The sequence below is a fragment of the Hippoglossus stenolepis genome, chromosome 18 (genome assembly GCF_022539355.2).
Source record: "Hippoglossus stenolepis isolate QCI-W04-F060 chromosome 18, HSTE1.2, whole genome shotgun sequence".
NCBI lineage: Eukaryota > Metazoa > Chordata > Actinopteri > Pleuronectiformes > Pleuronectidae > Hippoglossus > Hippoglossus stenolepis.
The window spans coordinates 11,593,970-11,610,424 of record NC_061500.1 but is presented as its reverse complement, the minus strand read 5'-3'; the positions used below and the strand labels follow the sequence as shown (position 1 = coordinate 11,610,424).

General features: G+C 42.5%; 1 protein-coding gene across 3 annotated transcripts in view; it reads right to left on the bottom strand.

Annotated features, from left to right (window-relative positions):
- Positions 1-478: 478 nt before the first annotated feature.
- The window catches only part of LOC118125477 (nucleus accumbens-associated protein 2), a 30,734-nt gene continuing 14,757 nt past the window's right edge, over positions 479-16,455 (bottom strand). For 2 of the 3 annotated variants that reach the window (XM_035184093.2, XM_035184095.2), the window contains exons 2-7: positions 10,919-11,100; positions 10,066-10,815; positions 8,517-8,693; positions 6,729-6,834; positions 6,396-6,493; positions 479-6,298 (exon numbers count right to left, since the gene is read on the bottom strand). In XM_035184093.2, the coding sequence (XP_035039984.2) occupies positions 5,772-6,298; positions 6,396-6,493; positions 6,729-6,834; positions 8,517-8,693; positions 10,066-10,815; positions 10,919-11,030 (1,770 nt within the window). In that variant the 5' untranslated portion in view covers positions 11,031-11,100 and the 3' untranslated portion in view covers positions 479-5,771. Of the gene's footprint in view, positions 6,299-6,395; positions 6,494-6,728; positions 6,835-8,516; positions 8,694-10,065; positions 10,816-10,918; positions 11,101-12,216; positions 12,638-16,455 lie in introns of those variants that run through there. The other variant, XM_035184094.2, reaches the window with a different exon arrangement.

Sequence of the window (16,455 nt, the reverse complement as noted above, 5' to 3'; positions counted from 1 at the left end):
GTATCACAATCAGAAATATGCATTGTCTTTGTCTATTTTTCCTATATCTTTAAAATTCCCCCCATAAAAATTAGTTTGGATAAATTAAAAAAGCTAATTTTAATTCTCAATTTTTATATATCTGCACAGATGTTCTCATACCATTATTAAGAAACTTAAAATAATAATAATAAATTTGAGGTCTTTTCAATTTACATTTTCCACATGAAATTAAACTTCTGCCAGTATAATGAGTGTTCAAGTTGTTTGCTCCATAAGCAAAATGGGGAAATTTCAAATGTGGTCCTCTGGTGTATACATGATGTGACAATAATTTCCCAAATTGGGATCAATAAAGTACATCTATCTATCTAATCCATATTTGGAGATCAGCACTGAAAAGATCCCTGCAAGTGGCCAATCTGCCAAGGCCACAACATCCCTTCTAAAGAAATTACTTTATAACATTCAATCAGACAAAAGACAGCCGAGGACAGTGTATGGTGAAGTAAGGACTTTTATTAGAAAGCAGATTTTTCTGTATTGCATTTAAAGAAATCATGTACTCTTAGACTTCACAACCAAAACTGGTGGTGGCACATAACCATGATGGGAATGAACATATATTCTTATGCAACGTCAAAAGTGGCAACTTGCATTTTTTCTTGTTGTATATATTATTGATGCTTGAGTCGGAAGGCGCATAAACATTTTCAACATTTTTCATTTTAACCATAAAGCAGTTTTCAACACTGTTAATGTCCAATCCCAGTTTGCCTGGGCCAGGCCCTGTTGATAGTGAAGAATATTACCATGATCAATGTGTAAGGTTGCATGATAAGACCCTCTTTTTTTTGTCATATTTGGACTGTTGCCCATCAAGAAGTTACCAATGAGCCCAGACTTGGGGCTGAGTTCGACCCACGCTCTACAGAGCATTACAGATATGGTCCATGTCAACATGGAACAGCTCTGTTCACGAAGCACCAAGGTATCAGTCAAACTTCAGTCAGTCCTTGTTGCAGAGACACACACGTAATAACTATAGAAGGCTGGGGTTAACATCATAATGTCCCCCGACTCTGGGAAAGAGTAAGCGAGCAGAGACCAAAGCAAGCTGGAGAAAGACAAAGCAAATAGCAAGAGCACAGCAACTCATGTCAGATCTCCCATAGTGCACTTTGAGTCTCATCCCATATTCTGATTGTCAGCGCTCTGAACACATGGCTTTAAAAAGTTGCGTTTCCCCCCTCGTTCACCGAACCCTTGGTCGCTCTTTACGTTTTCCCTCTTTTTCTGTCATTTTTCGAAGTAGTTCTAAAGTGCTGGCATTATATTCAAGGACACACACATACACATACTGTATAAACTTTTAGTGCATTTTCTGAGTCTGCTGAAGGTTTCAATGCACAGTCAACTGGGTAGTTATTCTACGTATTCCACTCTTTAAACACTACTTTGTCGTCGTTATCACAAGAGGTGATAAATCTTTTCAATAAACATTCAATAAAAGGCCAGGGTGTGCGGTAAAAATACAAACCCTACTCGTTGCAAGAGTCTTTGTTTGCTAACAGTGACAACAGTTATTCAGCATAAAATACATGGTGCATAAAGATCAGAGGTTTCATCCGGTTAGAACGAGTTTTTCTGAATGGCATGCAGTTTATGATACAAGTGTCTCTTTGCATATAAATGTATTGTTTTCAGTTCGACCATTCAAAGTAAGAAAAACCACTGTGCCCACATTTGTTTTACAACAACGGGGGGTGAAGCGAGCACTATGTAGTGTTTTAGAAAGTAAACAACAATTTATTTGCAAAGAAAATTTGTGGAAAAAAGGGTGTTTTCAATCAACAATGCCATCCCATCTCTTATAGCGTGGTTTTCAAATCATGCAGGTGAATGGCAGATATTGTAACATATTGTCACTAAATTAAAGAAAAAACAAATTCTGCTTTCCATGAAAGAAACGTGTACAAAAAATTCATTACATACATTTTACAGGACTTTTTTCAATAGAGCTCTTCCTCCCAAGGGTTAGCCATGACATTCTCTGAGAATATTTTTTTTAGTGCAACTTTACTCATGTTCAAATTCACCCTGCACAAGAAAAAGACCCCAAGCAGGAAAGAAGCAAGGAAAAAAAATGAAAAGAAGGTTTTTTTTGTGGACAAAGTGGATAAAACTATTTAAAATGTGAATATATCAGAAGACATAACGTAAAAATTCTTATATATGTGTGATTTGTTTTTCTTGGGTGTGACTAAAATAGAAATCATATGTTAGATTCCTTTTTCCTTTTTTTTTGCTGTGAGTCTTGGTTGTTTCTGATTGGCTGTTGAATGTATCCAAATGCCGTAAATCTGTTCAACTTATTCTAACTGGTGATCTTGCACATTTTCCCCCAAATTAATGACATGATCGCAAACATAAAGTTACAAAATAAGAACATAAATTGTTACATATATAATTCTATAAGCAAAGTTTCTCAAAAGCCAATATTTTTGGTGAATTTATAGATTTACTCTGCCAGTACTTTGTCTAGTTTCTCTCTGAACCTACACGTTCACAACATAACATCCACGCCCACACAGTCACAGTCTAAGGCACTGCTCCTCACCCCTTTATCACTATTACTGTGGAGTATATCAGTGTTTCCCCACTGCAGGTCATTTAACGCCTCAAATACCTAAGTAGTTTAAGTAGCACCTGTTCGAAAACAGGCCTTGGATAAGCATAGGTTTATAGTGCATGAAAATATAAAGAGAGAAAAATAGATTTAATATATATGATAATTTAACTGCACAGTTGAACATTTATGGTTGAATTTACTAGGGGTGGCATGCTGTAATTTGTAACTTAAATTAATTATTGGAGTTAAATGTGTATGCATTTTTGGGAAGACTATTACCTTGAATGACAAATAATCACAAGTGCATTAAGGTAGTGGCTTCAACAAGCAACTGAACGCCTTTATTCTTTTATTTGTTTTCTTTACAAGAGCAACTTTAGGAACTGTCACTTAATAAATTAGAAAATAAGAAATAATTTGCTGAATTTTTAAGAAATCTTCAGTTTTGCGAACACACGTGTCATTTCAACATTAGAGACACAACTGTTGGGATAGAGATAGTATAAACAGCGGTGTAATAAAAGCCTGTACTTGAACCTCGCCCCGTGTCCGCCACAGTGGAAGACCTGTTCAAATAAGTTCTTTAAAAAAATCACAACATCACTAAAGCTTTAGGTTAGAACATCATCCAGCCGAACAGCCAGATTAGTTTTATATTATGGCCCATTTGTTTGAGAGTATACAATTGAGGAAAGAAGTGAGTCATACAGATATATAAAAAAGAGATTCAGTATTTTACCATATTCAGTCAAGGCTCGGAGCCCTCACCAAAGCAGTGCTACAGTTTACATTCATCCATCATCTCAGCCATTCTGTCACAGCCCTGTTTTATCAATGGCAGATCACATTTCTTCAACCACAAAAAAAAAATAAGAAAGAAAAAGAAATTTGTAAACGTCATTACTATTATTACCTAGTGCAATTTTAACCCTGTGTTTCTTGTGCAGGGCCATCTTAAAGCACCCCCCCCACCCCAAAAAAAAAAAGATTTGTAGAACAGACAGAGAATAATCTGGCCCAACCTTCGAAGTGACACAGCACTGATGTTTCAAACAAACAGGTCCAATATACACCGAGGGCATATTCAGTCGTTTCTGCTTAGTTGTTCATTCATGCTTTCACATTCTGTGGTGACAAAATATGACAATTTCTATTTTCAACCACTTCAGAATTCCTTGTACTTTCCCAAAATAATGGCGGTGGCTTAGAATTACCCTGGGGTTAATACATTGACTGGATTCGATAGTCTTATCTCGTGATTAAATCTGCGGGAAAACTTGGAAAATGGAAGAAAACATAAGGACAGCATAGCTTTTTAAAAATCTTTTCACAAAACAATAACAAAGAAAGGCTGCTCGGACTGCGTCCTTACATGTGGCAGATAGTGTGAAAACATATTAACGAAGAAAAGAAAAATGTCTACGACAAGACAAATAAAGGTTTACGTTGCTGTTCGACATTGCCTTGTGACATCCCCGTCCAAGATTTTTTTTTTTTTGAAACAGTCATTGTCAGAAAGACCATTTGGTTTTTTTCCCCACAATACCCAAAATTGAATAAATAATCAGGGTGATGTGGAGGAAAAAAAAGATTCAGTCTTTAGTACAGTCATATTTAGGCAAACTCCTTAGTCTCCCACCTTTAACCTTTTTTTAAATTTGAGTGCAAATGCAATAAGCCAGCAGAAATTGCTCTTATACGTTTTATTCAATAACTTACCCCCCAACACCCCTCCCACCCCCCTGGGGAAAAAAAAAGCAGGACGGAAGCAGGACGCTGTAGTATCGCACCACATCAAGGTTAAACAGTGCCTCTCTATGGCATGTTTTATTTCTTCTACCACTTGGTGTAGTGCACGTCAGTCTCCTCTACCTGTGGTGACAGAGCGCTCCATACTTAAAAACAAAAAACAAACAAAAAAAAGAATCCAACCAGTACTGTGTCAAACACAGTCACTTCTGAGTAACATCCGAATCAGTTCTAACATGTGTCAGACTGTGGTCTGTGAGAAACGTCCCGGTGAGAAATGGAAAAAGGAGTTCTTTTGCGTAGTAATGGTATATCTCGAGGCAACAGTAGCTGTTTTTTTTAATCATTTCTATGCAGGTTTGTGGCTTTGTTGTTGTTGTTGTTGTTGTTTTCCATAATTTCTCTGTATCCGTTGTTTGTATTCATGCATGCAAGCTTGGGTTGTAGGGCTTGTTCTTGTCCGTGTATCTCCAAGACAGAATGATAACTGGTAATTGAAAAGGATTCTTCAAAGTTAAAAAGCATTGTTACGTTATTGTATTTTCTTTGAATGGTGTATTCAATGCATTGGTGCATATATTAAAAGGCTATTATCTTAAATGTGTGCTCATGTGTGTGTGTGTGTGTGTGTTTGTGTGTGTGTCTGTATGTGTGGTTAGCGGGGGCTGTCTGGAGCAGACACAGGCATCACATTGACAATCTAATCCAATGTGTCATGGGAAAGTATGCATGAAAAAACAAGTCCATGTGATAGATTATTAGTTAGATTGTGGAGAAGTCTTTAACTTTCCCAGGAAACCCTTTATCATAAAAATGAAATCCTCTTTTTTAACAGGAAATGAAAATTGTTTAGTTCAATTGTGCTAATTCAGTGCTTGACCTTTAATTGCTTATTAAGAGAGCTGTCTCTCTGATCCGTTTCTCCCAAGGTTACATGTTTTTTTTTCTTTCAGAAAACTGCATGATTTTAAAAACCATCATATCGCACACTCCGTGGACTGCCAGCAAGCAAGTGTTGCTTCTGTGCTGCGCTGATATCATGAATCATTACAGCCATTTGTTCTGGTATCAGGCCTTTGTGATATTGCTGCAGGAGCTGAAATACTGAGTCAATACAGCACATACGAAGAAGAGGGTTGAGCAGAAATCATTGATTTGCGTGATGTGCTAATGCCATGCCTGTGTCTACTTCCACTATCAATTAAGTAAGTGTGTACACAAGCACACGGGTGCGCATGCATGTGTGACAAATTTCTGTTAGCGAGATCTACGAGCGCTGCTTTGTGTGCTGACGATTCCTGTTGAGGAAGCACAGAGGAGAAGAAAGAGCGCTGGACAAGATGCAAGCAAAAGAAAACGAGGTGTTAAAACAGATTTCACAATGTGAGAGGCAGCTCCCAACAAGGGACGTTCACTGTCCATTCACCCTCAGACCTTGTTCAAAACTTTCCACTTCCTGCTCCGACGGCGTGTCTCCACAATTGCCCGCCTCAGCACCTGGGATCAAAGTCGGTGCCCCAAGTGATGCATCGACACCTTCTAACCCAGCTTCATCCTCATCTTCCTCTTGCTCCTCCTGCACAACTCCTTCGGCTTCAGCCTCAGCTCCAGCCGCCCTGGACCCGGGGCTGCCCTCTGTGAGCGGTGGGTGAGTCCTTAGAGGGTCCTTACGATCTGGATAATACCTCTGCTCTAGGTTCTTGAAGTCGGGCTCGAAGGGGAGGGGTACCCCTTGTTGAGAGGCACCCAGTGCCAGGCCAAGACCCACAGCAGCACCCATGCCCATTCCTGCACGGTACACCTCCATGCCGTCAGGCAGCATGGACTTGATCTTCGGCAGCCATCGCTTGCGCACGCGTCTCGCGTTGGTGCACATGTCAGCAGCAATCACATTCATTTCACTCTCCTTGAAGTTAGGGTTGAAATTCTGACAGTAGACTGTAAAAGAGAGAAAATAGCAAACTGCATGTGGGCAAATTGTGTTTTGTGGAAATTCTGTCACATTTATTTGAAATGATCGGGACAATAAACCTACGTTTTACAGCGTTGAGGACCCTGCTGTCCAGGGGTTTCCTACTGGGGTCACTAGTAGAAGAACGGATACCTGTCCCACAGCTATTGGCTAAAGTGTTTCTGCAAGGATACAGAGTCAACACCAGGGGGCAGAGTCAGCTACAGGCACATGCAGTCGGCAAACATGGGAACACACATAACTAACTGCATTGCACAAACATGGCCACAGATGGAGTGTGAATGTTGGTCTGTGACAACTGCGGCTGTGTTGGAGTCATAAACACGGACTCGAATATCACAGTGGGTCCTTAAAGACGACACCAAACTCTGTAGTCGTGCACGCCTTGATACTCACCGATCAAAGAACGTAGCTAGCAGACGGCGGAGCAAGACTTTGTGTTTGATACCGGCACATAGATGACAGTTCATCAGCTGGCCTCGAGTCATGAACACCTGCGTACCTGTGTAGTTAAACAAAAAGGCAATCAAATGAGAAACACACACATTTCTTCATCTTTAGAGACTTCAACATTTCTCTCGTTGCCGCAACTACCACTTCGTCTTTTACTACATTTGAAATTCAAGGAGAATCACAGACTGAAAGGAAAAGAATCAAAGTTAAAGGCCATAAAAGCAGAACCTTGTTAAATCCTTGGTTTTGCTTCCTTTTAAAATACTGTCTCTTTCAAATCCATGCATTGTTTTCTGCGTCTCACATATAGACTAACACATTTCAAATGTGTTCCATTCCGTTTTTGATTCAATTACATTACGATCTGATTGAAGCAGACAAACTTCACACAGCTTTGCATGTGCACATATTGTGTTCGACTGGACCGAAGGCTGCTCTTTTGTGTGAAAAGATTCAACATGAAATTGATTCAACTTTTCTTTCCATTAAAGGAATGATATCGCTGTAGCTACATGTTGAGCGGTGCCTCGGCTCTCTTTGAACAGCTCTGGTCTGACAGCCAAGAGCAATATCTGGCAGTTCCACCAAATAGTTCAGTTTTTCTCTCATCGAACCAAAGAATCTTTTCCCTGGTGCACTCGGAGCCCTCGAAGGGGCCATTTGGCAAACTCCTGGCTGTCGTTGGCTTTTTACTCCAAAGTGACTTCTGTCTAGTCACTCCCCCATAAAGGCCGGATTGACGGCTGCTGCAGAGATGGTCATCCTTTCTATTACACTCTTCAGTCTCTACAGGAGAAAATTGTTCATCTTTGTGTTCTCCCATTCAGACATGGCACAGTGACATGGGTCAAACCTGAATGAGTCAATCATCTGACCCTGGATTGGAAATGAGTAAAATTTGCTGAGCTGTCAGTGGTGTCAGTTTGACCCATTTAAATAGGGATAAGAATTGAACTGACTGTTATTAACCAAATAATATATTACATGCTTTAAAATTATTAAGTTATTTTATATTAAACTGCAGTTTCTTTCCTTCGGGTCAAAAGCAGGTTGCAGACAACTTTTTTTCCCCGATGGGGCATCATGTTGGATATTACATTATTATTTGTGCTGGAAACTGAGGAGCTCTCTAGCCTCGCTGTCTTGCCAAATTAGCACGTTCCTTCAGATGTCATGTTTCCATCACTGCCGATCAGACCCGGAGCCGATAAAAACCCATGTCTACTGCAAACTGATTTGACCAGGGAGGGAACGCCGATTGTATTAATGGTGGACAACAGCCTAAAATGATTCCATTTCACATGGATGGAGTTTTTCAACTTTCTGCTTTTTTGGTTGAAATTTATTTAATCAGTTAAATTCAATTCAGGGCGGCGCGTAATAGCAAGAAGGTTCCTGGTTAGAACCCAGAGTTTGCATGTTCTCCCTGTGTCTGTGTGGGTTTTCACCACGTGCTACGGCTTCCTCCCACAGTCGAAAGACATGCAAATTGGATTTTGATTAATTGGAGGCTCTAAATTGTCCGGAGATGCAAATGTGAGTGTTCATAGTCTGTCTCTGTAAGTTGGCCCTGCACCTCTCACCCAATGCCAGCTCTGATTGGCTCTAGCCCCCCCGCGTGATCCTCAAAGGATAAGCTGTATAGATAATGGATGTAAATTTCACTTGACAAGCTATTGAGTTTTAAATGATCTAAATGTGGACAAATTGTGGAGGAATGCGCGCTCTTACCAGCTACCAATTCCAGCTTCTCCCCGGGGTCCCCCTCGGTGTAGAGCTTAGGGTGGCAGCGGTAGCCTATCTGGCTGATGAGGCTTGCAGGCAGCGCCACCAGGTCCCGGCGGATCAGCACACAGTTGCGGTTCTCCAAGGCCAAGGGCACCACCGCCATCTCTGGCTTGTCCTGGACTGATGAAAGAAAGCAGGAACAGAGAAGGTTCAAATAGGGTTTAAAAAAAACGAGAAGGGTTACGCAAACTACATCAACAAAGTTCTACTATCATCCATAACCTCTGCGTCCCCTATTCAGAGAGAGGCTGCAACATTTAATTGGGGAAGCAGGTTGGTGTAATCTCTTACAAAACTGTTGTGTTTCATAAATGTTTCAGAGCTTTGCAGATGTATCCCAGATAAGTCATGATGCTGCATCAGCAACTTGAGTTTTGGAGGGGGACAGATCCAAAGCTGGGTGTTAGGTTCTAAATCGCAAAATTCCTTCCTCTAACCTCTAAGATGACTCGCGAGTGTATGCACATGCACGCACCTCTCTCACACATACGTGCACACACACACACACAGGAGAGGAGAGAATGGTTCTCAAATATCCCACAATGTCACCCTGGGGTGCTCTGAATGATTGCAGATAGAGTGGATTTCATAAATATCTGAAACTCTAGAATTTGACAAACCTGCGTGATGCCTTTGAGCTGCAGGATGCTAAGAATGACAGAAAGAGTGTGTGTGTGTGTGTGTGTGTGTGTGTGTGTGTGTGTGTGTGTGTGTGTGTGTGTGTGTGTGTGTGTGTGTGTGTGTGTGTGTGTGTGTGTGTGTGTGTGTGTGTGTGTGCACATGTGATTTTGAGTTTGTGACTATCCATCAGTGTCCAGCTTGTGGGTTCATGTGTAAATGCAAACACGTGATTATAGCTTCTCTGCGTGCATGTGTAGGCAAATGTACACCGACAATAGATGATGAGAGTACAACATAACAAAAAGCAGCACAGACCAGTGGTGATAAGGAGTGTGTTGTTGGTCACGATGCACTCCAATCATAACTCCATAAAGCTATCTTTATGCTGAGAGAACCCACACACACACTGGAGGCACACAACATCCTGCCTATTCAAGATGCGCAGGGTACATGATTTATGAAAGATTAAATAATGTAACTGGGATGAAATTAATGTGCATTAGTTTTTTTGGCTCAATACACAAGAAGTCTGGACAAGGAGCAACAAAAGCCCTAATTTTCTGAATAAATATATATTTCTGCAAGTCATGCCGACTTTTACTTTTAGCTTTGTCTGATATTAAAGGCATTTTGTCTATCTGAGCCAAGGGCAATTGAGAAAGTGATGCACTTAGTCAGATCTTACATGACTGGAAAGATAAACTCGATGAAGGATAGTAATTATAAAAGTGTAGTGGAATGGAGTATTGGTGAGTTTGTTGTGATGTAAAATTGTAATATGACTTTTTGAGAAAAACATCCTGAATTCTAGAGAGATTTGGATGATAAATGAGATTCCATCTTTGGCTGTTTGAATTAACGAAATACTCACTCCCATAGGGGTTAGCTGAACGTCCATAGAGATGACTGTAGGCATCCTCTGTCATTCCATCATAGGGCTCTTCCTCAAACTCCTCATCCTCATTCTGGTAGGATGTTGGACTGTCAGTGGTGGGCAAGCTGGACGATCCAGGACTGGACCTTTCTACTCCTAATCCTCCTCCGGCTCCTTGAAGGTGGTAAGTAGGCAAACCGGGGACTGGGTTCCCTCCAGCTGTCGTGTAGAATAACGAACTCGCCCTCGCCAGCCGACTGCCCAACTCCGAGGAAGAAATCTTGCTTTGTATTGAGGGCATCGTCAGGGGTGTCGGTTCGCCCCCTTCTAGTTTAATCTTACGCTGTGACAGGAGCAAAGACTGAGGCCAACCGGGGGTTCCCAGCAGGGCAGCCACCGCCAGGCCGTTACCATTATTAGAGGGACTCTGTGGTTCGGAACATGTTTCCTCTAAAGACCCCGCTGTTTGCGAGTCACAGTGAGGTGAGTTGGCTTTGAACATTAGGTCCATGCCTCTTTCAACTATATGCTGAATTTGGAGGTAGCCAGCTGTGTACATGACCACCAGCTGTTCGCTAGCTGCCATTGTTAGCTTCCCTGTGTAGCAGAAAGTGAGGATCTGCTCAAAGCAAGCAGGTGTGACTGAGGAGGGCAACTCAAACTGGGTCTTGGTGGAGCTGCTGAAGAGGTCACGGAAGTAGAGGCTGCTGGCAGCCAAAACGGCCCGGTGGGCTTTAAAAGCCTGACCTGGTTGATGGAAATAACAGAGAACAGAAGAAGAAGTTGAGAATGAATGATGAAGAATTTAAATGCTGTTTCAAAGTTCTGTGAAATAAAATCTCTATTCTACCTTTGACCAGGATGGATACATCACAGTAGTGTCCCAGCAGGCGCTGCTCGTTGAGGGAGCCGAGGACCGTGGCTCCAAAGTTGGGTATCTCCACATGGAGCAGCTGGGACATGTTGGCAGAGAGGCAGAGGAAGATGGGGGCTTCAGATATTCACTGCAGACTCTGCCACTGAGAGAGGCATCTGTAAAAGAAAATATGGAGCATTGGAGAGGAGAATAAAAGGAGTGAATCGAAAACGTGTAAAGAGATGAAAAGACGTGCCAGGAGGAGGTAAGAGAGGTGAGAAGGAAAAAGATTGAGAGTCTCGAAAGGAGCAAAGACCAAGAAAGGAAAAAAAAAAAGGGAGTTGAGGCGAAGTGAGAAAATGAATAGAGTTGAGGGAGAAGTGAGAGGTGTGTGAAAGAGAGATGGATATGTATGCGGAGAATGGTGGGTGAGAGATTAGAGGCGGGAGAGAGAAAGGAGGAGTCAAGTCGGAGCAAGAGAAAAAACAACACTAAATACAATACAGTGCCGTGCCTACTGTACACGAGAACAATGTGAAATGCCTCAATGCTATGTTGTATAACATGGTTTAAATTCCAGGAACCTGGATTCCAGGACTGATTCCATGCATTGCACTTAATGAATCAACAACAGTTCTCCTGTGGACTCAGATGACCTGTAAGACGGCCATGACAACAACTTTCTTTCAGTCTTCTCTTATTTCTCTCTACGAGGAAACCAAACTGAATCAGTTTTTCATGTCACAGTTTGGAGATTCTCTACATTTTGCAGACTCTATATTGTTGTCAGACACACGACACACGACACACACACACACCTTCTTTCCTTCCCTGAACCTTGTGTCATTGTTTTTTTTCTCTTCCTCCCCACCAACTCACACACACACACACACACACACACACTAGTTTCACTATTAAGAAATGCTGCAGAATAGTTTCCAGGAATACAAACAGAAAAAAGTCCCCCCTCTCTCTCTCTTACACACACACACACACGTACACAAACACACATAAATGCGTGCACACTCGCACTCCCACTTCATGAGTCCATACAGGCAGACATGCACAGGCTCACTTACATAAAGGCGTGCATGCATGAACACATAGAGCCCGGGCTGCATGAGGGAGATGACTGTGTACTCTGGCACGCAAGCACTCACCTGGAGAAGCCAGCACATGACTTTTCCTCTGCTAACACACACACACACACGCACGCACGCACGCACGCACGCACACACACACACACAGACACACATATAAAGAAAGAAAGTGCTATCCCAGACAGTTCTGACCTGTGTTAAGCCAGTCCTGTGGTTCAGACACACCATGGAGCCTGGACACACACAAACACACCAGCAGCAGCAGCGGCGGCAGGAGCAGCAGCCGGGACCAGGACAGACGAAGAGTAGTTAAAAGAGATGGAGGGAGAGCACTCTGATGTACTCCGTCTGGTCGACTCTCTCTTTTCACTTAAAGTGTCATTCCCACTGTTTCAAGAAGACGATCCCCCACTGCCGTCTGACTGACTTTTTCTCTCTGTCTGTCTTCACACAGCCCTATCTTCTATCTCTATATCCTCCAAAGCCCCATTCTCCCTGCTCACTGTCTGTTCTAGTGCCGTCTCAAAGCCTCCCTCCACCTCCCTGTCATTATCTCTCCCTCTGTTTCTCTCTCTCTCTATTCTCCAAGGGTTGAATTCAACAAGTGCCGCTGTAAGAGAGAGCGAGAGAAAGAGAGAGCGAGAAGGAGAATGGAGAGAGAGAGAGAGAGAGAGAGAGAGAGAGAGAGAGAGAGAGAGAGAGAGAGAGAGAGAGAGAGAGAGAGAGAGAGAGAGGAGCAGAGCGAATCAATGATGAAAGGAGTGGGAGGCTCGGTGCGCGTGCGTGTGTCTGATCAATGCAGTATCTATACGTCGCAGGGAGTGGGAGGGAGAGAAAAACACAGGCTACAGTTACAGACGGAGACAGAGACTGGGCAGAGCTACAGAGCAAAGGAAGGGAGGGAGTGAGCGAGGGAGGGAGGGAGGGGAGAGTTGAGACAGAGAGAAAGTCATTCGAGGACAGTACGAGCAGAGAAAGACAATTAGGTTGAAGCAACTTCTGCCACTTTGCCCCCCGGACACAGATGCCTATATGGTGGGTGTAGATAGAGCAGGGGTGACTAAGACGAAAAGGAGAAATGAAAAGAGCTCATGGAGGTCACCGCCGTCATTAATTAATTAGACAATGAATAGTGAAACTTCTGAAAATCCCTTGTTTGACGCAAGTCTGGAGAGAATGCGTCACTTGATCGTCTTGGTAAAGCAAACTCTTACCGACTTGGAAGCTTTAATATATACACTGCAGTGATCCTCTAATCCGAGCTATTTATGAATTAAAAAGGTTAATCAAAAACAGTCTGTCATTTCAAGGTATTTCCCTATTTTCTTGCAGTACAGACAATAGTTTTTTTTTTTTTTAAGACATTTTACTTTTGAGCAAGTGTTGTGTATTTTCTCTGAATCATGCAAAGACCTCTCTGCCAAACACCTACACACGAGCAGAGAGAAGTTCTGTCTTCATGGAAGACTGTTTGGTACATGAATTGATAAATTGAATGATTAATTTACGCCCCCGCTTTGGTGGCTCAGCTTATGCAGGTTGATATTTTATGTGTTTTCATGTTGTTATACTTTTTTGACCGGCAACTGGGAAAAGGCCTCCATGAAATGTGGCTTGATGTGGATGAGGGAGGACATGGAGCCAGATATGTCACAGCCTGTGACGGGGAAGGAAAGACAAAAGATAACATCAAGCAGAAAGGATAATTTCCAGAGAGATGCGAGTGCGAGGATAAGAATACCAAACTGATGCAAGTGCATGCACAGTATACACACATGCTCATGTTGTGTAATAGCAGGAAAAAACTAAAACCACATTGTGGGAAGTTTTCTGCATTTTGGATGATGCGACATGAAGACAGTAAACATTTTGGTAAATCATTTCAAGATCTCATTCCGTCCTCGCACCTCAGAAAACACAATCTGTGAAAAAAAAAAACCTGATGCAGAGCTTTAATATATCACGAGTGTGGCCTCAGAAAGCAGCCAGACATATTGCACTTCTTTTTTTTTTTATTTTGCCAGACAAACCTCAAGTAGAGAAAGTTGCGCTAAACCGAGCAAACTTTTACTCTTCAGTCACAGCGGAAATATGAAAGGGAGGATATCACAAAGCTTTGAATGCAGTGAGTGAGTCAGAGTTTGCCCCAGCAGTGTGATATCTGCACGGCACATATAGGTACACATGAGTGAGCACCCAACAAAAAAAAAAAAGAGCACAGTCAAACACAAATCCGCAAACACACTGACGCAAACAGACATTCACTGTTCTTTTCCACACACACGCCAACACACAAGTCAAGGTATCCTGCTCGTGCACACACACGTTCTGTTTGTCTGTCCTTCTGTGAACCCGCCACACCGCTTTTCCACCGGTCCGTCCATCACTTATTGTTACAATTGTGTCCTTACATCGCCTCCTGCTTCTCCTCTCTCTCTCTCTCCCCGTTCTCTATCCTTTCCGCCCCGCATACCACGTACCCACTGTCTCTCTGCCAATTAATGCACACAGGGCTGCATTGCAGTGAGGCTGGCGCGTGCCACAGCAGCAAAAGCACAGTACAGAGTCTACAGACATGCATGTACGTGCCAGCCGGGCAGAGCGAGAGGGGAGGGGAGGGAAGGGACGGATGGGTGGGTGTGAGGGAGGGGGGGTTGAAGAGAGGAAAAAGGGAGGGGGGAGAGAAAGAGCAAAAAGGAGAGTGAACGAGTGAACAGAGAATATGTCGAGTCAGGCAGACGGCGCGGCAGTGTGCCACACTGCACATATACACAGGCTCACATATGTGGACGTATATCTATATATATATAAATATCTATATATATCTATATATCTATATATATGCAGGAATGGAGAAAAAGATGCACGCTGTGTGCATCCGCAGAACAAGTGCAAAGACACACACATTCTAACAGCACACACACGTATGCAAACACACAAAATCAGGCACACGCAAACTGCAATCTCCTCTGCCTGCATTAAATATAGACTTTGCACATCCCTGATAAAAAAATATAAGGCATGAACTCCCTCAACTTGTTTGCCTGGTGATTGCTGTATATGTGCATGCCACTCTGCTGCCTGTGTCCTCGTTTCCCTCTGTGTCTGTTTACATTTCCATGTCAAACTTTCTCACATACCAAGGCGTGTTTTTTATAATCATCTTTATATACTGAGCTGTGACTTTTGGCACTGTATTTCAGGTGTGTGTGTGTGTGTCGGCGTAGTTTGTGAGTTGAGCTGTGAGTTTTCAACACCGCTCTGATTGCTGTTGTCTGCTTTGTTGGAATGTGTTACATCCATTTTAATCAAGGATTCATACCTACGCACAGTGTTATTAACTGTAGCAGCAGGTCCAGGCATATTTGAATAATATGAAGAAATGAGCTGATTCGCCAGATGGCTGGCTGGCACACACACACACACACACACACACACACACACACACACACACACACACACACACACACACACACACACACACACACACACACACACACACACACACACACACACACACACACACACACACACACACACACACACTTTAATTGCTAGTTATACTGTAGCTATACCCAATGACAACAGGGTAGCATTCGAACATAAAACCATAAAAGTCATACACAGTTAAGATTGATGTATCTGCCATTTATCATCTGGCGGAACAGTTCAACTGAGTTCAATCGTATTGAAGTAAAGTTGGTGTCGTATAATGCAAATATAAACCTATCTCCGATATCTATATATTAAGAGGATACCTGCACAGAAACGTGATAATGAATATCTCATTTAAAGCTGAGAAATAAAAGAAAAAAGGCAGACTGAAGGAAAATTTTGAAGTGAGCCGAACAGGAACGGCTCCTTCCCCTCTCGCTTATGTTGCCTCTATACAATCTCAATATGAACAGTCCCCTCGTTATAAATATTCAGATCCTGCAGTTGTTCTCATGTCTAAAGTGTACCAGACAACAGATTCTATCCACGTTGAGACGGCAACGCTCCCTGGCAACAGTTCTACCAATCGGGACGGAGCGGGTGTCTGCCTGAGTCTGTCTGAGTATCATTATGGGATGTCGAGAGAGAGAGGGAGAGAGAAAGAGTGAGAGAGGCTGCTTATCACTGCTTATAATGCAACATCATTCCCTGTGTATAGACCCCGCTGGGTGAAGTTGTCTGCACATAGTCAGGATCAAAATCATCTTTTCCTGAAAAAAAATAAGAAAATGATTCACACAGTTATGTAACAAACAGACAACTCTGAAATGATTTGTGGTGGGCTGAATATTGTCTGGTATCTTTCCACTTGTATTCACTCAATATGCACACTAATCACCCCAGTCACTGACTATAGGAGAAGGAGAGAGACAGGCTGAATTTCAGGTTTAACTACAGGCACAATGCTGTCTGTCTGCAGCAATGCAAAGAGGTCAT